This window comes from Peromyscus maniculatus, chromosome 11 (assembly GCF_049852395.1).
Source record: "Peromyscus maniculatus bairdii isolate BWxNUB_F1_BW_parent chromosome 11, HU_Pman_BW_mat_3.1, whole genome shotgun sequence".
NCBI classification, from domain to species: Eukaryota; Metazoa; Chordata; class Mammalia; order Rodentia; family Cricetidae; genus Peromyscus; species Peromyscus maniculatus.
The window spans coordinates 43819473-43843722 of record NC_134862.1 but is presented as its reverse complement, the minus strand read 5'-3'; the positions used below and the strand labels follow the sequence as shown (position 1 = coordinate 43843722).

General features: G+C 53.9%; 2 protein-coding genes across 10 annotated transcripts in view; one reads left to right on the top strand and one right to left on the bottom strand.

Annotated features, from left to right (window-relative positions):
- Adora1 (adenosine A1 receptor) overlaps positions 1-18089 on the top strand; it is a 50979-nt gene extending 32890 nt beyond the window's left edge. For all 7 annotated transcript variants that reach the window (XM_076547436.1, XM_016001026.3, XM_076547435.1 and 4 more), the window contains one exon: positions 13767-18089. In XM_076547436.1, coding sequence (XP_076403551.1) covers positions 13767-14406 — 640 coding nt within the window. In that variant the 3' untranslated portion in view covers positions 14407-18089. The remainder of the gene's footprint in view (positions 1-13766) is intronic.
- On the bottom strand, positions 16038-23930 carry Mybph (myosin binding protein H). Of its 3 annotated transcripts, XM_006982472.4 has the most exons (11): positions 23609-23929; positions 23386-23520; positions 22511-22678; positions 20154-20242; positions 19674-19869; positions 19364-19503; positions 18679-18838; positions 17455-17591; positions 17149-17335; positions 16860-16913; positions 16038-16537 (listed from the first exon to the last, which is right to left on the bottom strand). In XM_006982472.4, the coding sequence occupies exons 1-10, from the start codon at positions 23835-23837 to the stop codon at positions 16897-16899; spliced, it is 1458 nt and encodes a 485-aa protein (XP_006982534.1). In that variant the 5' UTR covers positions 23838-23929; the 3' UTR covers positions 16038-16537; positions 16860-16896. The 3 variants fall into 3 exon arrangements, 2 of the variants coding, with proteins under 2 accessions (XP_006982534.1, XP_015856509.1); XR_013043269.1 differs by having other exon boundaries at positions 16860-17335; positions 23609-23930; XM_016001023.3 differs by having other exon boundaries at positions 16038-17335; positions 23609-23930.
- Positions 23931-24250: the final 320 nt, after the last annotated feature.

Below are 24250 nucleotides of genomic sequence, written 5' to 3'. Positions count from 1 at the left end.
CATTGTATACTTCTGTGCCAAAGGCAACTACCACCGCTGGGAGGCAGGAGACTAAGGTTCTAAGAAGTGACGTCATCCACTGAGAGGCAGGTGTGACTACACCCCAGGCCCTCTGTCCCTGTTAAAAGCCCATGGCAGAATCCTGTTGCCTTGGCCTGTTAAGAAAGTGACTGAGGCTGGGAGTGTATGGAGACGTCGCCAATCTTCTGTGGGACTTGGGAGCTGGGGCTTTTGAATGGACACTGGCTGGGAAGGGAAGCCCCACACATGGCTCCGCTGCTACTGCTCGAATATCACCCCATCTTTCCAGAGGCTGGAGTGCCCTCCCCGCCAGATGCTCGCCTGGTGAGTTCCCCAAGGCCTCTTACTGCTGGCTCTCAGCATTTTCTTTTTCCAGCTCTGAGCGAAGCCCTTCGAAATTTTCGTGAATGGTGGATGGAAAAAAGAAAGGCTTTGATCTAATAAGCCCCTCCCCCCACACCTCATACCCAAGATTCCCTCACCCGGGGTCACACAGGCTCCTGTGATTCACGAGGCTGCGCGGAAGTGGAAGAAACAGCTGAACGTGGATTTATTGATCAACCCTCAGAGAAGCTGCCTGGCCAGGCTCTTCTCTGGTTCCCCGCCAGCAGCTACATGCGGCTCTGTCCCCGGGATGCAAACCGTAGGGCATCGTGAAGGCTGTTCACCATTTCTGCTCCGGCCTGCCAGTAAAGAGAGGGTCTGGTCTTGCCGAAGGAGGACTGTGGACAGACTCTTCACGGAACCAGCTGATTTAGTGGAGTGAGGGAGGTACAACCTCCAGATGGAAACCTGGAGAAATCTAAAGAGGGACCCTCTGTATGGGAGCTGGGCACAGAGCTCCTCTGCCTTCTAAGAAGGAAGTTCCTCTTGAGAAAGGAGGAGACGTCTCAGGCTGGCTTCTTCTTACTGACCCCTCCACTTCAGCCACATGTAGAGAGATTATTGATTTTGTTAGCTGAATATATGCCGTATTTCTAGCTGCTTTTTAAGTCATTGTGTCTTTTTCTCCTCTTTCTGCTTCTTCTTTCTTTCTTTTTTTTAAATAAACACCTTTTATTTACTTTTTTGACAGTTTTACACATGTATAAAATGTGTCTTGATCACAGCCACTCCAATCCCCCCCGCCCCATGTGCCAACACATACCCAGCATGCCCCTCCTCACCTTCGTGTCTCCGCCCACTTCGGACTTGGTAACCCACGGAGACCAGTTAGTACTGCCTGCTGGGATGCTGACCCACCTAGCTGGCTTGAGCTTGTGCGGGCAGCCACAGCTGCCATGACCTCAGGAGTGCAGCGGCCGCGTGTCACGAGCTGCCGACAGCGTTTCGCAGCGCCCTCCTCGTCCTCGGCTCTCCCATTCTTTCTGCGCCCTCTTCCACAATGCCGAGAGCGGCTTCTCTGATCAAGGCTGACAGTTACACTACCCTAGGGAAATAGATACAAATATTTAGAAGGTAGTTTGACAACACATTCATTTAGCAAAACAACATTTAGTCCATGGACCTCCTCAGCCGTGGACTTTTGACCAGGTTAACAATGGCACCTCTTTTGTTTTAACTGAGCATTTTTTTTTTAAACCATTCCATTTCCCTTTCTGGGTATTCCTGGGTGCCTACTGTGTGCAGGTTCCATGGTCTAGGGAGTGGGCCCTGAACTGGCTTTGTCTCTGTCATTGGGCACTTGGTATTTCTGATTGTCCTGTCGGGAGGAGTAGGAAGTCAGCTTCTACTAGACCCAAGGATCTGCTGGCCCACTTCCTTCTGAGTGCTGCTTGGGAAGGAGGCCTTGGCCTGGGTGTCTGCGCCTTCTGGGGTGTCTGTGTTCCCGGACTTCCTTCCCCTGGAGCACAGGCAGGGAGCAGAGCTCAGGAAGCAACTCTTGCTGATGGCTACCGGCTAGGAAAGGCTGGTTTCTGGAAGCCTGGCCAATGGGGCAGTCCCTACAAAGAAAGCATCAGGGAAACACCTCGTAGAGACAGTGGGCAATGTCTAGGGGTGGGGGTTCCTGCTGCTGGCATTCTGCGATCTCCTCTAGACCAGGTTAGAGGTAGGGAAAATCAGATGCTGGAGAACACTGTAACTCTTCTCCCAGACTTTAAGAGCTGCGTCTCCCAATACAGCGGGAGGGACTGAGTTTAACTCTGGAGATCTGAGGGTGCATGCGGATTCTTTCTCTGGGATGTTTTCCAAGGTGGAGAGATTGCCCTGTCCCACTCCCACGGTCCCCCATATGTCAGATCTTTTCCAGAGCACAGAGCTAGATTCTGGGAGCTTCAGTGAGTAGCTTCCTCCTCACAGCAGAGTGTCCCCATCTCCCTGACCGTGGAAGGGCTGTGAGGGCCTCAACTCTCGTGACTCTAGGCTCATTGGTGCTGCCTCTCTGGTTTTAGCCTTGACCTTTGGCATGATTTAGAGTCTTCAAAGCTATCTCCAGCAGGGGCAGTTACAGTCCTATGGTGGAAACAGGCCATGGTTGCAGGCAGGCCAAATGTTACTCTGATGGAGTTGGGAAACGGAGCCTCTGGCTCCCCTAATTGGCCTCCTCACCTTCACCCTCCACACTGGGTACTGGCTAAGAGAACTTTCCATGGAGCACAGGTCCAGGATCCTGGGGTGGTGGTGGGGTGTCTAATGCTGAACTAAGTGAACTCCCAAGCCCCTCCCACTCGAACTCCCAAGCCCCTCCCACTCGAACTCCCAAGCCCCTCCCACTCTCATCGCTACTCAGATAGAGCTGGACACACCGATTCCCCAGCCCTGGGAGAATGGCTGCGGAAACAGAAACTGAACCGCGCTTGTCCTTCCAAAGCCGAACAGTGTCTTTTTGTTCATCTGCGTCCCGGCACCCTGTTTGTATCTCTGCAGAAGCTGACTGTTTCCCACAGATTCAGCGGGGAGCTTCTTCTGACAGGCCGGGCCTGATAACACAGTCAGCCAGAGCTGCTGGCTGATAAACTCAAGAGGCCCCACCGCCGCACCCTCCGAAGTCTAGAGAATTGCTACTTCTCAAGGCCCCAGGCTGAGTGGGGAGAAGCCCAAGGTGCAGCCTGGGCTCGGATTTCATGCCCTCATCCGTTTCTTCCCCCAGCAGAACATCCATTCTCTTTCCTTTCCATCTCGCCCTCTGCCTTCCTCTCTGTGGGGCAGTTTGTAACAGGGAAACCCCCCTCCAGGAGGGGCAGCCTCTGGGGAGCAATCAGAAGCTGCAAACTGGCTACCGGGTATCTCAGTGTGTCATGACCCTTCTGCTAGTGCTGTGCTTGGCTCTCCTGGTGGAGAGGCTGACACGTTCTAGACTGGAACCATGATCTATCTACCAGACCTTTAGCACGTCTCATCCCTTCCTTGTGCTTCAGATGAATACACAGATGTCTCAGATGGGAAGATCTCACCCAGTTCCCATTCACTGGTGGCAGAGCCTGGACCACCACTGCCATCTCGGGACCTTGCCACAGTTAGCCATTCGAAGGAGGACAGCCTGTCTTTGGGGTTCCTGACAGCAGCAGCATGGGCATCGGTACTTTGCTAGTCTGAGAAACGTGCATCTTGCCGGGCCCATCCCGGTCCCACCCATTCTGTGCACCAGCTGGGTTGGAGAGCCCCTGCTGCCCCTTTAAGTGGCCAGTCTGCAGAGCTGGAGAGACCTGTGAGAGGCTGAAGTAAACCACCCACCCCCACCCACCCGCAAAAAAACAATAAACAACAACAACAAAAAAACCGACTATGGACTTCTCCATAGTGTTGGAAAAGGAATCGTGCTCGGTCCTGTCAGCAAGGACAGTCCTACCAGGAAGCTACACACAGGCCACTGCATCTGTGCATCTGTGCACACATCCCATCCCACCAGTGAGTCAGTTACCCAGAGCAGGTGAGGCCGTTGTCCTTGGTTTTTTCTTCAGCCTGGCTTTTCCCCAAGGACTGAAGAAACCAACCTGGGAGCAGCACTGGCTGGCAGCGCTAAGCCTTGCATCCAGTTCCCCGAATGTACCCCCTTTTCAAGGAATGCCTCTCACTGGGATGTGGGCACTGGATCTGGCCTTCAGAGAGAAGAGGTGACTGCATCTCACGGTCACCCAGGCAGTTTTAAGGACCATCAGCTGGGCCTCCTATTTTCAAGGAAACACCCTGTTACATCTCGGACCAGAGAGAGAAAGAAAAGGGTGCCATAGGCAACTCTGTTTTGAAATTCTACCCTCCCCAAATTTGAGACCCACCCTCCACACCTCATCCCTGCAGCGTCCTGGGGATTGGAGCCATTGGGCACACCCAAGCCCCTTTGTAGGGATGATGGACACATCCAGAGCGGTGATCGCTTCATCTCAGAGTGTGTGGGTTCGTGGCCGACTGGGAAGGCAGGTGTCTGTGTGACCCAGGAATCGGGGTCACTGCACAGGGTCTTCTGTCTTGAGCACTGCGGCACACGCAGCTCTTCTCTGACTGCGTAGACCTGGGCCTCCTTCTTCAGACCCGGAGTTCCTTTGCACGGTGACTGTGTTTCTTCCTTCGGCCTCAGCACCCAGAGATGGCTCTGAATCGGAAGGAGGAAAGGGGTGGTCGGTCATGGCTCAGAGACTGTTTCTGAATCACACACGGGGAGGACTTAATTGTCTTCCCCACCGGGCTGTGGAGTTGTTTGTCCTCAGCAAGTGACCAGGAGCTATTTGCAAGGTCCATTAGGCTAACGACCTAATTAGTTTATCCAGCTCTTTTCTCTCAGGAAGGTTAGAGACCCCCCCCCCCCCCCCGCGCCCCACCTCTGAGCTGCCCTGAGACTGGCCCACTGATTCTAGCTCACCTCTCTTTTGGGGGTCAGTGGATACTGATGTTTGGGTGGTGGGTGACGTCACAGGGATCAAGAGAGCAGGATTCTTAAGCCCCTAACGTCTGGCTCTCTCCCTGGGCCCCTGAGCCAGACTCCTCTGGGAAATGTTACTATTAAATATTTGGCCCCCGGAGTGTGCCGAGTGCCTTTGATCGTATCTGATTTCCTGTTCTCCTTTGGGAGGAAAAATTTCTCTGCAGGAAGTAGTTTAATATGTCTGAAAGCCTTACTTCCCCGGTCTTGAAATCCAAGTTTCCAGTTACAAGTGGCTGAGATTGTCCTTAAGAAGGGAGGCCGGAAGGAGGGGACCAGCGCTGTGAATTACGGCTCCATCTCTGCCAAGGCTATGGAAGGAAAGATGGAGGATGTCCCATGGAAGATGGAGGCTGCATGCACGCAGAAAGACACAAGCTCAGCCCCCCCCCTCCCCAATCTCCTTTCCCTGTTCCAATGCCCAGTGCTGCCTGGCTGAAGAGCAGGAGATCGGAAATGGGTGTGCAGGTCCGAGGACACTGCCGGGCTCTCAGCAGCTGACTGGCACTCTAACAAACCACACTCAACCGTCTCCAGCCCCACCATGCAGCTAGCTTTCCCTCTTTTCTGAGCCAATGCCTACCTAATGCTGGCCCGCTCACTCACAGCCAGCGCCCACCTCTTGCAGCCATTCTTGGAGATGACAGCCCGGTTCTGCCTGCTGCCACTCCCTATGTTCCTAGGGTTGACCCAGACATCATCCCAGGTGTTCCCAGCACCAGGGATTGCATACGAAGTAATACAGCAGCGGAGACACCAACCAGAGGGTGCAGTAACCAGGGATTAGCAACAACAGGAAAAGACCCCGAGGCTGAAGGCTGACGGGAAGCTGGGCTGTGGTGGGCCTGTGTGGGGGAGAGGGGAGAGGCGGGGGATGAAGCCGTAGCCTGAGGGCCACAGGCTAGGATGAACAAATAGCCTGGCTCCCTGCTCCCTCCTGGGCTCTCTAGCATGCCAGTGTTTCTGAGACCCAGCTTGCCCAGGGGTCAGCCACTCTGTGCCATAGAGCAGGACAAAGATGGGAGAGAAAGCCCAGGACAGCTTAAGGACCAGTGCGCTCCAGTCTTCCTTCAGTAACAGCGAGGTTCCTCTCACCTTCCTGCCTGGCCGGTCTCAGCCATTCAAAGAGAATTCTTTACAGCCCTGGGCTCCCTTCTCTCCCCTCTACTCTCTCTTCTCTCTGTCAACATCTTTGCCTACCCAGGTCTCATGCTGGGTTCTTCATCTGATGTCCATTGTGAGCTTTTCTTGTCCAGAGGGGACTTATTGTTCATGTTCTCAGAGTCAGCCTAAAATCTATTCCTAAAGGCAGTCAGACAGAACCCTCTTCTGATGCTGTGGCTGGGAGAGGCCACCTGCTGCTCATCCAGCCTCCAAGGGGAAGTGATCTCATCCATGAAAGAGAACATTCACGAGGCAAAGGACCCATGAGGAGCTGGCGGCTGTAGAGGATGAGGACTCCCTCTGGGTTTTAGCAGGTCACAGCTGCACTGGGGTGCAGGCTGGAGGACCAGGAACTTGCTCTTCTGGTCTCAGTGTGCAGGGGCAGTGTTGGACTCCAAGCTGTCTGGCTGAATTGGTGACTGACTGGTAGTACTTGCTTATCCCTCTTACCAGAGGCCCTTGCAGACTTAGTCTTAGGTCATAGGGCCCAAGTAGGAGGCCAGTGATTGCCTGTTGGGCCCCAGATCCCTGGACTTCCAGTGCAGCAGGGAATAAACCAGGGCATGTTGCTCCATGGTCCTGCTCTGATCTGCCTTTCCAGTTGACTTTCTTACTTTTCATTTGTTTGTTTGTTTGTTTGTTTTCCTATAGAAAGGATCTCACTATGTATCTTTGGCTGCTCTGAAACTCGCTATGTAGACCAGGCTGGCCTCAAACTCACAGAGCTGCCTCTGCCTCCCGAGTTCTGGGATTAAGGGTGTGCGGTGCTACACCTGGCAGCATCTCTTAAGCCTGGAAATGAATTTTGTCACTCCTTTGCAGAAAACGGCTTCCATGCACTTAGAATAAACCCTAGGACCTATGGCCTTAGGTGACAGTCACTGGCCAGATCTCTGCTGAACTAGCCAAGCACCTGACATTGTGTCCTCATTTCTAGCTCCCTAGGATGTGTCACATGGTGGCTTCTCAGTCAGTCATTCTGGATTAAATGATGCGTGGATTCACTAATCCATTTTCCCATGGATTTACTTGTTCATTCAATGCGTGGTTACTGAGTACTGTTCTAGGTGCTGGGGGTGCAGTGTGAGCATGCTAGTGAGGCTCTATCCTAAAGGACCTTTTGCACAGTTCTAGAGGGAAATACATATACCACCAATGCCAAGATAGAGCAAAAAGTGATCTCTCTGTCCAGAAAATTAAGTATGGTAAGAGCCTCCAGGGTGATGGGACTGTTTCTGTTTTCAGGATGATTCTGAAATATTTTCTGAGGAGCTGACATCTGAACTGGGATCTGAGTAGGGGGAGAAAGAATCTCCCAGATAAGCAGGGAGTACAGAAGCCCTGAAGTGATAGGGTACTCTAGATATGCGAACAATGATTGTTCCCTATGGTGGGGTTCAGTTCTCAGGTGAGCAGTGTGAGGTTCAGTGCCAGGTAAGAGGGGGTCAGGGGTGCTTGAGGGATGCTTGATGGTGGCCCTGTTGCTCATTTTGGGCAGGATAAAATTCAGAGTCATCTTGCTTGATTCTTTCCTCCACCCAGACTTTTAGCACTTAGCAGCAGGTCTTGTTTGCCCTGTTCCTAAGTACGTTCCAAAGCCATACCCTTTGCCCCAGTTCCACCGTGTCTACAGAGGCGTCCGTCCTCGTCTCCTGCCTGTGTGACTGAGCTAGCTGTACCGATTCCCTTGCTTTCCCTCGGTTCCTGCCGAGACACTTCCACTCAACACTGTACATCATCTCTTAAACCTGGAAATGAATTTTGTAACTCCTTTGCAGAAAACGGCTTCCATGCACTTAGAATAAACCTTAGTACCTACGGTCTTAGGTGACAGGCACTGGCCAGATCTCTGCTCAACTAGCCAGCTCCTCCTCTCCTGTGGCTTGCGTGCAGCATTCTTTCTGTTCCTTAGGTTGTCCTGGCCTCCATGCTCACAGTGCCTTTTGTCTGGGAGGCATCAACCCGGGTCTTTGCCTGGCTAACTTGCTGGTGGCTAGTCGGCTTTCAGTTTGGGTCTTGTCTCAGTCATGGGCTCTGCCTGCCCAGCCCCAGTTCTCAGGGCTCCTGTGCTACAAACTTATCCAGTCTCTCTCTCCCAGAGTGGCCCAGTTGATGTAGCACAGGCTTTAGATGTAGACACATCTCAGACTTAGAAATTCCGTCTCTGTTTCTCCCAGGCTGAGAGGCCTTGGCTGTGTGTCCGGTCTTGTGAGTCTCAATGACTACAATCATCCAGTGGAGATAATCATAGTACTTAGGGTCCCGCAGAGTGGGGGGATCCTGTCAGCAGAGCCCGTGTCCAACACAGACGACAGTGGATGTTAGTTCTGAACAGCCATGAAACTGTTATTATCACCAGCTACCTGTTATTTCCGGGTAGTCCTCCCTTAGCCCGCTTTCATGGGGCAGCCCTGATGAACGTTCAGGGGAAGAGCATGGCTTCCTCTGCCCTGCCGTATTTGGACACAGATGTGTAAACCTCTCTACCTCACACCGAGAGGTCAACAGCAGCCTTCTACTTCTTTCCTGGGTCCTCACTGTCCATCTCAGGTTGTTACCACTCCATTACTCCAGGATTTTCATGTTATCACCACTCACAAGGAGATGCCTGCTAACACACTATGCTGTTAGTAACGGTTTGACTTTTAAAGATACCATGCTGAATACCCGTCAGATGGTGAAGATGGTTCTTGCTGCCAAGCCCAGTGATCTGAGTTCGATCCCCGGAACCCACAAAGTGGAAGGAGAGAACCATGGTATCCGTGTGCCTGTACACACACACACACACACACACACACACACACACACACACACACTCATGTAAAGACAAAATACTGAGGAACTGTTCAAGAACAATGGGACTCCCTGCTCAGTGAGGCAGACGCCAGAGGTGGTAGGCTTACCCTGGTTTCTCTGGTTCCTTGAGTCACATTTGGGAGTGGTAGTGAAGCAGGATCTCACTTACCTAGCCTAGGATGGCCATGAACTCGTGATCCTTCTGCTTCTACTTCCAGGGGTCAGGTGCACAGGTGTGAGTTACCATACCCAGCTCAAAGCCTTCTGTTAAATCTTGTTTTTTTTTTGTTTTTTAATTTTTTTTTGAGACAGGGTCTCATGTAGCCCAGGCTTGCTCATGCTTATTACTTCGCTGAGAATGACCTTAAACTTCTAATCTTTCAGCTTCTCCTTCTCCTCCCAAGTGCTGGAATCATAGGCAAGGGCTTCCGTGCCTGTCTCCTCTGCTGGATCTTTAAGGAGCTGTTAGGCCACTGTTTTCACATTCTGTCTGAGACTGAGCACTCCCCAACACAGCCCCTGAGGGTGGACTTCAGAGAGACTTCCCTAAGAATGGGAGACATTTTCCATGGCCCCACCCCATGCATCAGCCTCCTATTCCCAGACATAACGAGAGATGAGTGTCTCCCCTGATCCCAGGGAGCCTGCCCTACCTCAGCCAAGGTCCTGGGTCTAGTTTTTCCCACCAAGGAGAAAATAGCAAGAAAAACAGATGAGAACTGATACCCCGTACTGTAAGGTCGACTGGGACCTGGCGCTGGAGGAGCCCCAGGAAAGCTTTAACCTCTGCCCCCAGGGGCCCTCAGGCAGTCAGGAAGGGTAAGTGGGGGGCAGGGGAGAAGGCCCCTTTCCAGGGTCCCCTCTCTTCCATCTGGGATAGTGTCCATTTCCCCTGTCATTGGTGTCTGTATGTGGTCTTGGGATGGACCCCATTTTCAGCACTTGGGGTCACCTGATTCACCCTCCATCTTTGGGTGGTGCCCTCCTTGAACAGGTCTAGTTTTTCCCACGCCAAAGCAAAGGATATTCGGAGTCTGCCACCACCTGCATCTAAATGACCCTGTTAGCCTGGGTCCTGAAGGAGCTTTGGAAGTAGGAGATCTGGGCAAGCAGACATTCAAATCCATACTACTGCCGTTCTGTTGCATGCTGCACGCCCACACAGTGTGGTTATCAAGTTCCCCTGAGACCTGGCTGTGAAACGGCTTCCCAAACTATAAAAAAGATGGAGAGGAAAGATTTGCTGCACAGTGATATGGAGCAGAACCCTTGACCCCACCCTTCCTGCACCCCCTCTGGTCTGGAGGAGGTTCATCTTGGTCTATCCACCTTCCACCAGATGAAGGTCAAGGCAGTACCCCATAAGGTGATCTGCCTTTCTGTGTTCTTTCCCTATAAATTCTTGCCTACCTAGAACTTGCTTCCCTGTGTCTGGAAGACCATGATGGAGAGGCTTGGAGATCCCCATGAGACAGACCTGGCTGAGCTGTTTGAATAGTACCCGGGCTATGTTTGCTGAGCTCTGAGAGGCACTGGGATGTTGTAGGTGTGTGTTTGTCTAGAAGCTTGGTGGGGTAAGAGCTCAGGCTAGGGAGTACTAAGAGGGTGTTTGCAGAGTACTTGGACATATATTATCTCGATCTTATCCTTACCCTCCAAAGGAGGGAGGAGGAATTGAGTTAGCAAGCTACAGACTCGGTGCCCACGTTCAGGTCGTCTGCCTATGAAGCATGCAGGAGCCTGGCGGTTCTGCTGCAGATATGAGGGAGGAGAATAGTTTCTACTGCAGTGGCAGAGTGAGGCACCAGGGAACGAGCCAGCTTTAAGGCTTCTTGATAGTTTGGGAACACAATAATCCTGCTGTCACAGAGTGGGGGGCAGTCGGGGTTTTAAAGGTGCTAGAGTGGGCTGGAGTCCTCACGGTTTTGGTTGGAATGAAGGAATTGGATATGAGGCTCCAAAGCCCCCTCCAGTGCTGGCCTTTCAGAGGGACATCTGCTTTCTCCTACCTATCTCTTCATCTCCGTAGCCTGCAGGAGCAGGTGGGTGTCAGTGGATCCTTATGGTCCAGAAGAACTGTGTCTAAGAAAGAGGAAGAGAAAGCTGAGGATCCTTCCGACACAGGACAGAAGGAAGCAGTTGGAAGCCTTCCTTCACAGCCCAGTGCTCAGGAGGCCACCCCAGCCCTCTCAGGAGCCGCACTGGAAAATAACAATTGGGCAAGCTGCAGCCACTGTGCCAGCTCCTTGGCACAGACCTGGGCAGGCCCCAGCCTCTGGCACTCAGTTCAACACTAGAGTGCAGGCAGGCAGAGGACACTGTGGCTGGCTTCTGGATAGCAGGACTTTAAGGGAAGTGGGAAGCCCCCGGGGATAGTATTAAAACCCTCAACCCTCAGTGGTAAGAGAGGCTGTCACCTCTGGATAATAGGCAGTCTTGTCTCCTGTGAGTCATTCCAAATGCCTGTGTCTTCTGTGTCTGCAGACCTGGAAAAGGGTGGAAACTGTACTGCTTGGCATTACTTTGCTTGGAAGGGCACATCGTGACGTAGAGCCCTTACGGCACATGATGACGTAGTGCCCTTACGGTACATCGTGACGTAGAGCCCTTACGGCACATGATGACGTAGTGCCCTTACGGCACATCGTGACGTAGAGCCCTTACGGCACATGATGACGTAGTGCCCTTACGGTACATCGTGACGTAGTGCCCTTAAGGCGCATGATGACGTAGAGCCCTTACGGCGCATGATGACGTAGAGCCCTTACGGCACATCGTGACGTAGAGCCATTACGGCGCATGATGACGTAGAGCCCTTACGGCGCATGATGACGTAGAGCCCTTACTTCCTTGCATCTGTGCTGTCGTCACTTGATCCAAAACAGGAGCAACACAGGCCAGTGAGATGGCTCAGTGGGTAAGAAAGGTACCTGCTGTCATGCCTGTCAACGATCCCCAAGACCCACTCAGTGGAAAGGAGAGAACTGGTTCCCCCAAGTTGTTCTCTAATCTCCACAGGAGCATTGTGGTGAACACACACACTTACACACACACACACACTTACACACACACACACACACACACACACACACACAAAATGTAATAAAAAATTAAAAAATATTTGGAGCAGGGGCTGGAAAGATGGATCAGCAGATAAGAGTGCTTGTTGTTCTTGCAAAGGACCCGGGTTCAATTCCCAGCACCTACATTTTAGCTCACAACCATCTGTAACTCTATTTCCAGTGGTTCGGATGCCCCCTTCTCACCCCCTTGGTTACCAGGTATAAACACACAGTACACATCCATGCAGACAAATCATTCAAACACATAAAATGAAATAAATAAATAAATCTTTAAAAACAAAAACAAAAACAAAAATGATAAACAGGGCCCGTAGAGATGGTTCAGTGGTTAAGAGCACAGGTTGCTCTTTCAGAGGATTGGGGTTCAATTCCCAGTACCCACATGGCAGCTCACAACCATCTGTAACTCCATTTCCAGGGGATCCAACACCCTCACACAGATATGCATGCAGGCAAAACACCAGTGTACCTAAAATAAAAATAAATAAATCATGTCTTTAAAAAGATAAACAAACATGAGCATGTAGAGGCAGAGAGTTTTATCTTGTTCCCAGCACAGAGAACAGTGCCCCAAGCAGAAAGCCTCTGAGAAGCCTGTTCAGAACTGCATCCATTCAAGTGTGCCAGTGAGTGAATGGGAGGGAGTAGGAAGTGCTAGCAGATGCTCAGCAAACGCTGGGCTTTCTTCCCTGAGAATCAGTCCCGATTAGTTGAGCATTGCTGAGCTTGTCCTTGAGGCCGACCTGTGCTATGACTAAAAGGGGAACTGGAAGCCAAGGAAGCCAGAGATGCTTACAGCCAAGCAGAACAGGACCCGAAGTGGGCCCGGTGTGGAAAGGATTCTTGAGACCCTCTTGGGTGGTTCATCATCTGGCTCTTTGGGGGAATGGGGACATGTTAACAGGCCAGTGCTGTTAGCTTCTGTGTGGCCTCGGGAAGGCTTCGGAACCTTTTCCACCCCATAGTGGGCTGTCCTTATACTGCTACCCCAGGGCTGTTACAGCCCAACAGTGAGAAGCCAGGAAGGTCAAGGTGGGCACAGTCAGCGGTACTTAGCCATTTGCTTGAAACTCTTAAAAGAGGTCCTTTATTATTTCTTCCCTCCCTCCCTCCCTCCCTCCCTCCCTCCCTCCCTCCCTCCCTCCCCCCCTCCCTCCCTCCTTTGTCTTTCTTTCTTTCTTTCTTTCTTCCTTCCTTCCTTCCTTCCTCCCTCCCTCCCTCCCTCCCTCCCTCCCTCCCTCCCTCCCTTCTCCCTCTTTCTTTCTTTCTTTCTTTCTTTCTTTCTTTCTTTCTTTCTTTCTTTCTTTCTTTCTTTCTTTCTTTCTTTCTTTCTTTCTTTCTTTCTTCAGGACAGGGCTTTTTGTGTAGTCCTGGCTGTCCTGGAATTCACTCTGTAGACCAGGCTGGCCTTCAACTCAGAGATCCACCTGGCTTTGCCTCCCAAGAGCTGGAATTAAAGACGTGCACCGCCACCGCCCGGCTTCTGTTATTATTTTTGTCACTACTCAGAATTTCCTCTCTCTGTTGGAGGAGAATGAGGCCAGAGTTGACAAACTCTGGGCTAATCTTAGATCTTAAAGATTAAGTCCCTGAGCTAAAGACACACACACACACACACACACACACACACACACACACACACACTCTCACACACACACACTCACACACTCACACTCACACACACACACTCACACACACTCACACACACACTCACACTCACACACACACCACCTTGGAGGTGGAGAAATCTCCTCTTAAAATCCTAAGGGCAGATGGGCCTTAGGGGAGGGGTCCGCAATTATAGTCATGGGCCACTTCTCATACCCTGTCCTTCTTCCCTCCAGGTACAAGACAGTGGTGACTCAGCGCCGGGCAGCAGTGGCCATCGCTGGCTGCTGGATCCTCTCCCTGGTTGTAGGCCTGACACCCATGTTCGGCTGGAACAACCTGAGTGTGGTGGAGCAAGCCTGGGCAGCTAACGGCAGCGTGGGGGAGCCCGTGATCAAGTGTGAGTTCGAGAAGGTGATCAGCATGGAGTACATGGTCTACTTCAACTTCTTCGTCTGGGTGCTGCCGCCGCTGCTCCTCATGGTCCTCATCTACCTGGAGGTCTTCTATCTGATCCGTAAGCAGCTCAACAAGAAGGTGTCGGCCTCCTCGGGTGACCCGCAGAAGTACTACGGGAAGGAGCTGAAGATTGCCAAGTCTCTGGCCCTCATCCTCTTCCTCTTCGCCCTCAGCTGGCTGCCACTGCACATCCTGAACTGCATCACCCTCTTCTGCCCGACCTGCCAGAAACCCAGCATCCTCATCTACATCGCCATCTTCCTCACGCACGGCAACTCAGCCATGAACCCCATCGTCTATGCCTTCCGCATCCACAAGTTTCGGGTCACCTTTCTGAAGATTTGGAACGACCATTTCCGATGCCAGCCCAAGCCTGCCATCGACGACGACCTCCCAGAGGACAAAGCTGACGACTAGACTCCGCCTCGCTCCCTCCAGCCCACATCCAGTGGCTCTCTGCTCATCCCTCGGATCCCAACGGCCCCACTGCTCTTCCTCAGTTTCCCTAGCTGGGCTGTGTGGGCTGTGGGCACCAGGGAGGCTCTGAAGAGATGCTGTAGAGCAGAGCCCCTTCTCCAAGGAGCCAGTTGCCCTGTACCTTGGGGAGCTGGAGGAGGTTTGGAGGTGGGTCAGGCTATGGCAGCGAGCTGGGTACCCTGAGGTGAGAGGAGTGTGTTGAGTGCCCCTTATCCGGCTGTTCTACAGTCAAACAGGGGAGCCTGCTGTTAGGTGTTGGTGGCCCAAGGGACCAACTTCAAGGAGAGGATGAGACCCCCTCAGAGGATGGCTGGAGAGAAGTGGGTATACCCTGGCTTTTCTTTCTCTCCCGTTCTGTAGGAAAGATAGCAAAGTTCAGGAAAGGAGACCTCATCCCCACCTCCAAGGATTTTGTGTTTCTGGCCGTACAGGTACTGTGATGCCTGCAATCCTTACCCCGACAAGTCTGGGGTTATACTTGGGCAAGGCAGAAAGAATGGGACCAAGGATCGTTTCTCACATTTTCTTTATTCACAACCCTGGACTGCCTGCCAGGGGGCCTCTAAGCACTGGGGAATAAGCATGGTCCAGTAGGTGCTGGCCTCACATAGCCAGCAGGGGGCAGCACTGAGCCCTTTTGCCCTGAACTTCCTGGGAGCTCCCAATGTAACTTGCTGTCTTCTGGGCCACCAAATGTCACCAACTCCCAGAAAGAGACAGGCCTGGACACTCCTGGATGACACTATCCCTGCTTCTGGGCCCCAGGAGAAGAGAGCCCTAGAAAGGACAGCCCTTGGGAGCACTCTGCTTGAGTGGGAAGGAGGAGGAAGTCATCCAAGAGGGTCTCAGGCGACTATAGGCACTCCTGGTATGGAGTACAGTAGGCCAGACCAGACCAGAGGAGACGCTCTCTTGAGAGTGTGAGCGATTGCCTTGCCAGCGTTGAAATACCCAAAATGCTCCTGGGGGCGGGGGATTAAGATCAATTTTTAGGGGGCTTCAAAAGCTGTGTTATGAACAGAGTGTAGGCCTTTGTGGGTCTCGGTTAGGACCAATCCATACCCTGCTGAGCCCGGATTTCTCCCTTGTGTGGACAGCAGGCAGGGGAGGGTGACAGGTTCTGAGTGTGAATATTGACCCCAAGTCTTGATTCCAGGCTCTTCCCTCAGCTGGAGGTAAGGCGTCCCTGGCTCTCAAGGAGGTCCCTATGTCTAATAAAAGACTGTGAACCCTTGTGGAGAGTGTGGTGCTGGCACTACCCCAGCATTGGCCGAGGGCAACTAGACCACCTCAGCAGAGAAGATTGGATGAGGGGAAAAGCTGGGAGAGGGGTGTGGAGGCAGATGGGAGAAGGAAGGTTCCGGAGATGGTGTATCTGTTGCTATAGTTACGCATTTAGGGTAGCACATTGTGAATCAGAAAGCAAGATCCAGAACATTCACATGTCTAAAAAAATGTCCTGTGCTACCATGCGACCCTTCCGGCTGGCACCTTCCTCATGGTGACGGTGTCTGCTCTGCATAGTAACATAGTATCTTCCCATTCACCGTGACACTACCACAGAAGCCCCATGCTGGAACACCACACACACATTTATTTGACTGCTTCTCACCCAGTGTACAGCTCTGCAGGGGGGGACCAGTCACCGCACCTTTGGGGCACTCTTGTACCCATGAGGCCTGACCTGAGGCCTGCCAAGCCCACTCCTGGGTCTGGACTCCAGCCTCTGGCGGAGGGAGGCCTGCAGATACCACAGGCCTCTCCATTAGCTGTTCCTATGGAGTCTTCGTCTTGGGTATCCGTGGAGAGACATTTGGGGCCTGGAGGCCCGATCCTCGGGTCTGCAGGACCTGGCAGAGAATGTCCTTCTGAGCCCTGGTATGTGACCCAGCCGCCAGAAGAGAAGTTGGGGAGTCAGGTAGAGAGCTGCCTCCACCTTTCTCTGTCTTTCCTCAGGCTCAGTTCTCAATGCTGAACTCTGCCTAGTGTGTAGCTCTAGAGACTTCTAGTTCATCCAGAGCCTCGGAGCCACCAAATGAAGCAGGTAGGCCAGGGCTGGGTCCCCACTTCTCTGAGGAGGAAAAAGGTGCAAAGAGAATACCTATGTTTACAGTCACTCAAAGCCAAGACTAGACCCTGTCCTGTGACCACCCACTGGACCCTTCCCTTCCAGACCTCACCAGCATGGCCAGCCCTACACTGTCTTTACCAAACTGAACGTGCATGCTAGTTGTCTTTAGCTGCAAAATTGTACCCACATCTGTCCACTGCCTTCCCTCCCTAGCCCTTCTCCAGTGAAATTTTGGGCCTAGGAAGTGGGTTCTCCCTTCCCAGTGTCCTCTTTGCCCTTGCTCTCACTGGAGGTAGCTGAAGGGGTGGGTCCATCTGCTCACCTGTCTCCTTGTCCCAGTCTCTTGCCCATATTGCTTCTCAGTGTGTGGCGGAGGCTGAAAGAGATCCTGCAGGTTAGAGCTTGGGGGAGACAGGAGGGAACTGAGAGGTTCGAGGTCAGTGATCTCCAGTGCCCCAGGCCCCAGCGAGAACATCTTCCCACTTGGAAAGCCACACAAACTGTCCCTACGCCTTGTCTCCTTCCCGCTCCAGTTTTCACTCTAAGCTCCAAAGAGGGACTCTGCCTGTCCCCTCATGGCCAGGCACTAAGGGGAACCTTTAGACTCCCACCTTTGACCTCCAGTCGGCAATCCACAGAGGCCTCCCCTAGCACGTTGATGGCCTTGCAAGTGTAGACCCCAGAATCAAAGGGGCTGGGCTTCCGGATCTCCAGGGTGCAGATCCCTTGCTCAGAAACTGCTCGGTACTTGGGATCACCCTGGATGTCCATCTTGTTTTTCATCCAGATGATCTTGGGCTGGAGGCAAGGTCAGATGAAGGATTAATGAAGTGAAAACATGGGTTGGAACCAGCTCTCAAGAGACAGTTTCAGCCCTCGCTGCCTCTGCCCGCCCCGCCAGCCCAGGGCCCCCTCACCTTAGGTGATGCTCGGACGCTGCAGAATAGCTGTGTGCTGTAGCCAGGAGTGGAGGTGTGGTCCGCCAGGGGCTGGGTGAACGAGGGGGCTTCCGAGAAGTCTCGTTCAACAAACCCCTTAGGTTTGGCAGTCATATCTGGGGAGAATTTGAGGTTATAGGAATGGAGGGGGGGGGCTTCAGAAGACTGGCCTCAACCCCCAACCCTTGGGAAGCTCAGCCTGGTCAACAACATGTGGAGACTGTCAGGCACCAGAGAAAGCCTCGCTGAGCGGAGTTGAGGCAGGTCAGAAGGCGAACGGCGAGGCATGGGCGGGAAAGCCAGAGCCACAGGGGGGTGAGGTAAGCTGAACATCACTTTCCATTTCTGTCTGTCTCTGAGACCTGAGTGGCTTTCCTTTCTTCTAAACACAAAACTCTGACGGCCGTGCTGCTTTGTGTGGCTTCCAGGGTGAGTGAGGTGGCTCAGTGGGTAAGGGTGCCCGCCACCAAACTTGCCACCCTGAGTTCAATCCCTGGGACCCGGAAGATAGAAGGAGAGAACGGACGAGTCGTCTTTAGAGTCTCCATGCGCGTGCACGCGTGCATGTGAACACACACTCACACACAAATAAATGTAATTAAAATGAACAATAACTAAGCGTGTGGCTTCCAGGGTCGCTGTATGTGTATGTTGTGGGGAGGATCTGGGAGAGGCAGGGGTCAAGGTGGAGTCCTGAAGTTTCACATTTGACCCCACTGACCAGATGCCTGATGGAGACAGTAAATACCACAGCCAGTCTTTGGATGGGGAGGTGTCTGTCTTTACAGGTTGCCAGTGTACCTGTCAGGTCTACGTCACCCTTTAGAGTGTGCACCTGGGGACACCGTACAAGAGACCCAGTGACTTCTGTGATGTGAGCAGCCGCAGTCGTCTCTAGGAGTACCCAGCCTCCTGAGGGGCACTGCTCACTTGCATGGCGATACTCTGGTGTTTGCTAAAATCTGTCAGTCACACGGGCTATTTACAGTCACTCCACGTCAGTGTGTGTACGCACTTGCACATACACTCACGCAGAACTGTTGAGTGTTGTTGGAGGGGGGAGGGGGAGGCAGCAAATGTTCCAAGGAGCAGTGACTGAGGAGAAGCCTAGAGGGATGTGGGGACTCCGAAGAAGAAGTAGTGACAGATGTTGGTAATACCACTCCTGATTTCGGTGTCCTGCCCGGGCTCGAAACCGCTTACCTGCCTTCTGGATGTGAGCCAGCTCCTTGGTGGTGGTGGCCGAATCACTGAGGCCACACAGGTTTTCTGAGAAGACCCGGAAGGAGTAGGAGTTGCCAATGATGAGGTCTGAGATGGTGCAGGTGGTGGGGTGGTAGCGCTCCAGCACTGTGAACCATTGCTGCAGGGACCACGACTGGGTTACCCTCAGCCCTTACCCCGTTCCTGTCTCCCCTGCTTACCCTAATCCTCCTCGGAGGGGCTCATTCCACGCCCCAGCTTTGGGAGGCTGAACCATTCAGCATAGGACCTGAGGGACTCAGAAGTGGGAGAAGGACTTCCTGGGTCACTCTTACGAGCCCAAGAGCCCCCCTCCTCTAAGTGAGGCTGGCAGACAGGCAGCCTCATTACCTGGGCACTATTTAGCCATGTGGGTTCCCAGCCCCCAGCCCCAACCGTCTGCATCAGGGTCTACAGTTAGCGGATTGCCAGGTGATTTATATACATGATAAGATCGTTCCTTAGCAGCCCAGTGCAATGCACCCTGAAGACGGAGGTATGGAGAGGGCAGAGGCTTGCCCAGGACCATATAAGGAGTCAGTTAGCAGTAGCTGGCCCAGTCTTCATCCTGAGCCTCTTATTGGGAAAGACCTTCTTGGCCTGGACCACTTCTCTCCCATCCCTCTTATGCCCCAGCCAGTCTCACCCCTGTCTTTTTGTCTGCCTTCTGCACTGTGTAGCCCAGGAGCTCTGTGTTGCCTGTGTCCTGGGGTGGAGTCCACTCGAGAGCCGCATTGCAACCCCAGACATCCAGGAGCCTGATGCTGCTTGGGGGCCCGGGCTTCTCTGCAGGACCAGATGATGAAGGGAGGTGAGGGGAAGCAGGCCTGCTACCAAGTCTCCACACTCAAGATTTGGCACTTGCCGTGATACCCTAGCCTTCCCTCACCCACCATCAGCCCTGGGATGTGGGGGACAAGGGTTTTGAGACAGCTCTTCCCCCTCTGCCCTTGTACCAATCACTAGGATGTCAATGTTGGCCTTGGCTTCCAAGCCTTCCAGATGTACAGTGAGCTCATAGCGGCCTGAGTCTGAGCGCTGAGCTGAGCGAATAAAGAGGATGGAGTCCTGGTCTCCGCTGCGCACATTTACCCTCTGGCTGTCCAGGGCATGGCCGTTGTGGGTCCAAGAGGCCTGCGGCTTGGGTTTCCCCTGACAAAGATGGGTTTGGTGTAAGTACAGATTGGGACAAGCGCCCCACCCTAGCTGCGCCTGGGAAACCTGTCCCCGCTGATCCCACCGTTACAACCCAGAGCCACATCTTCTAGTGTGGGGCCTGCCCTGGCGGCTGCCCATCTGTCCACTCACAACTGAATTAGATGCAAAACTGGGAAGCCAGCCATCTGTATGGGTCCCAGGCAGACTCCAGTGAGAATCCTGACATTCCCAGGCCCCACTCCTGACGCATCAGGCCCTTATCAGCGAGGCATGCTTACCTGGAAGGGGATTTGCAGGTTGATGGACTCTCCCGCCTGGCGGATGTAAGTCTGCCGAAGGTGTCGGGGAACACGGATCTTGGGGGCTTCTGCGTGAAAACAAGTGTCTGGGCTTAGGCCAACTGAGTGAGGGTGTCTGAGGCAGAAGGGGGAAGCAGTTGTGGGCTCCCGGCTAGGCAGGACAGGTCCTATTTAGTATGTTCCCACCGGTTTGGGCTGCCTCTTCACTGGGAGGGCAAAGCCTTCAACGCTGAGATTGAGGGACCCAAATCCCTCTAGGCCTTTGGGTTGCTGAGAACTGAGAGGCTCCAGAGAGGTCAGGGACTCGACAGTGTGAACTGGTTGGTATCTCCGGCACTCCCTTGGCGCCTCAACCTTGCCAGGCTGGGATTTACCCTGAGGCCCAGGCATTCTCAAGGTCCAGATGGGCCTGGCTGGCTCTCTGTCTCCCCCTGGAGGGCGGCAGGTTCTGCACCTGTCGGCCAATGTGCCTAGAGAGGGAATGAGTGTGCGGGCTTCCTGCCTGCCGATACACAGCATCCAGGGTCCCGGCCTTTCCTGAGAATGTGGAACCTTGTTGGCTCAAGTCTCTGCCTCTAGGGCTGCTGGGAGGCTCAGGCTCTTCGCACAGAAGCTAGAGCGGGTACCCAAGCTTCTGCTCAGTGTCATGGTGGTAAGTCCTTCCTGAAGTCTTAGTTCAGCCTCCTTACTCTGGTAGGAACCACTTTCCCGACTATGGCCTAGTCAGGTGCCATTGGACATGCCAAGAGAAACTGCAGCAACTGCCATTCCTGTCCCTGGGGGACGGTGTGGGGACTGAGCCTGAGCCTCCTAAGCAGTAAACAGGTGGTAGCAGCTGGTCAGTGGCATGTAGGAGGACATAAGAAGGAACACTGTGTCTCCAAGGATTAGCTGAGCAGGCACTTGGCTTGGAATGCTCCGGGGACCTCTCCAGGAGGTCAGGCATGCCTGGCAGCTCCAGGTGGCCAAGAGGAGGGGACAGCTGAGCAGCTGAGGATCCTGGACAAGGCCCCCGCCCTGGCCCGCCCAGCCCATGAGAAGTCCGGCTGTTCCCCACTTTCTCTCCAGGAAATCCCCTTCTCTCCTGCCAGAGGAATTTTAATGGAGAGGTGGGTGCTGAGTCTGGCTATCTCCTTCAACACCAAGGTCTCAGAGGCATTTCAAAGTCTGAGCGTCTTGGGGCCCTGGGGGAAGATCTGGGACTCTGCCAACCAGAAGGACTTCCTAGCACCTCCAGGCTGGAGTCAGCACAGGCATCCTGCTGCTCACAAGGTGGTGGGAGGTGGTGCTATCTCACCCAGAGAGTGAGGCTTTTGAAAACCACCAGAGCAGACACGGAGCAGCTTGGTGGCTATGAACAGTCCTGTGTGGGCACCAGAATCTGAGACTGTTGAGAGACTGGGTCACTCTGTGGGAGTCTCTGGGCCCTTTGGAACCTGCCTGGCTTGAATAAGCTATGACAGTCTGGGTTCTGGTTTTCCATGTCTTTAGACCTTAAAGCCGTGTATTTCCTTGAATCCAGATCTGAGCCCTCCTATGGCCGAGATCCCTCTCTTCCCAGATGCCTCGTCTGGAAATGCAGGGTCTATCTCCAGCCTCTGTCCATCCATCCCTCAAGGAACAAGAAGGAAGATGGAGGAGGTCTCAGACCACCTGCTTGCCCATGTCTCTCTTCACCCCGGGGGCCCTGCACTGTCCCCAGAGACCTGAGATCAGACCAAATGACTCACTGTCATTAACAGTCTGAAACCTGAGCAGCTTTGGGAGGGGGGTCGGGGGACTAAGGCTAACGCACCCTGCAAATAGAAATATTAGCAACAGGGACAGCAGCTGGTCCTGGGTCCTCTCAGAGGCACTGTCCCTTGGGGATGGAAGAGCCTCATAGACCCTTTGCACAGCCTCCTCTTCCTGCTAGGGCCAGGGTACAACGGGGGGGATGGGGGCCTTCCCTGTGTTCCAGAACCTCGGGAGAGCCTGGAGCCCAGGTTTGAGGAAACAGAAAGGCAACTCCCATGGCTTCAGAGATTAAGATTAGGGAAAAGTAAGAATGGATGGCTTCTAGCGCTGGGAGCCTGGGCGTCATCCCTGGGCAGCAAGGATCTGCTCCCTGAGGGTGGTGGTGGGGGAGGAGGGGCTGGACCACTCAGGGAAGTGGCTTCTTGGACCTCCTTCTTGCTGCTGAAGAGCCTGAACCTTTCACAAGGCAAGACACGTTAGCATGTGGCTTGTGCATGTGAGTGTGAGATGGGGGGAAGGGCTGCCTGGGTCCCATTGACCGTGGCCTCAGTTTCCCCACTGTATCCAGTCTGTGAACAAGAGGCAAAGAGGGGCTTTACCAATGAGCTCTTGGATGTGGACAGGCTGGTCCAGCACAGCTGCGGGGCCGGCCCCCGAGGGGCTCACTGCAGTCACACGCAGGAAGAACTTGTCTCCCAGGGCCAGGTTTCGAACCGTCTGCTGGGTCACCATCACGGGCCGGGGATTTACAGGCACCCATTCTGAGGCTGAGGGCAGTGGAGAGTGTCTGGGTTTTAGTGGTGTGGCAGGGGCATCCTTCTCACGGGGCTTCCCTTCTCAAGGGTGATGGACAGAAGCTGACCTCGCTCTTGGGCTGCAGTCTCTCTTGCCCCCTTCCCTGATTTTGTAGCATCATGTAACACCAAAGACAGCCAGTGTTAGAGCTCTGGGAAGATGGCCAGAGGCGGGGATGCAGAAGGCCAGAGAGGGTTGGGCACGTTCACCAAGTCACACAAAGTAAGGCAGGGGCAGAGACAGAAGCCAGGCTGAACGTGGCTGTCAGGGTCTACTTTGCCTAACGCTCCTTACTGTCTCTTATTTAACTGCCCCCCTCCTCTCTATCATCACCCTCCACCCCACCCCTACCCCACCCCCGCTTTCTGCCTCCTGGGTTAACTCCCCATGAAAAAGGTTTTCTGAGATTCGGTACTTCCTCCCCTTCCTTCCCCCACCCGCTTCTATTACCCGAAGTCTCCCTGGAGCTGGAGGATGGGAGGTCTCCTGAGGTCATGGGACCTCTCTTTTCCTTCAGAGGTTCCTATGGAGCAGCAGGTGGCAGCCAGGCAGTTAAGACCACGGCTTACACCTTCTCCCTTTCTCTCCCCCTGAAATGACCCTTTGCAGGGACCGGGCTTGTCCCTGCTGTCCTGGCCCCCGTCATCTGGGTGGAAGTAGGGCTAAGCCTGGTACTCACCTCCCTCTCGACAGAGCTCCAACACGTAGCCCTGGAGCCCCAGTTTCCCCAGCTTCTCGGGGGGCTCCCAGCTCACAGTCACAGAGCTGTGGCTTACATCCTCCAAGGTCAGCTGCAGTGGGGCACTGGGGACATCTGGGGGAGAGGGGACCAGGGTGAGATGAAGAGCCCCTCCCTGCACACCGGCCTCCCTTCTCCACCTGCCCCCTCCACGTCTAGTCACCTTCACTTGGAGGGTCAGGCTTAGTGGTTGCGGGCACAGCAGCATCTTCAGGGGCTGCAGGGTCCAGGGCCTGAGATCCAGGCTTCTGTGGCTCTGGAGCCTGCTCTTGCCCCGGGGACTCTGATGCTGTGGCCTCTCCAGAAGGCTCCGTGGTTGGCATTTTGGCAGGCTCAGGCACGGTCTCCCCTGGACTAGAGACAGACGCTTCAGAGGTGTCTTTTCCTGTCATTTCTGAGCTGGTTGTGGGGAGGGGGGTCAAGCTGGAGTGTTTAAGGGTCAGCTGCAGGTCTGGGCCACCAGGGTGCCTGGGAAACCTAGGTCTAGGCTTATATAGACAGGGGCTGCCCCACCCCCAGCAAACCATTCCCAGCTGTGGGGTCAGGTCAGGCAGGGGGGGCGGGGGGCAGGGAGCACCCAGGCCAGGAATAGCTCTGGGGAGGAACTGCAAGGGCCCCTTGAGGAGAATACTACCTCGACATCACCAGAGCTAGACCTCACAGCCAGGGTGCCAGTGCCCAGAGTGGGGAGGGCATAGATAGGTGAGCTGGGACATCGCTGGGCTGGGCAATGAGACTGGCCATCTGGAAAAGGAGATCAAGTTAGTTCCATGAGTCTGGTTTCCTTGGGGCTCCCCTTGGGCCC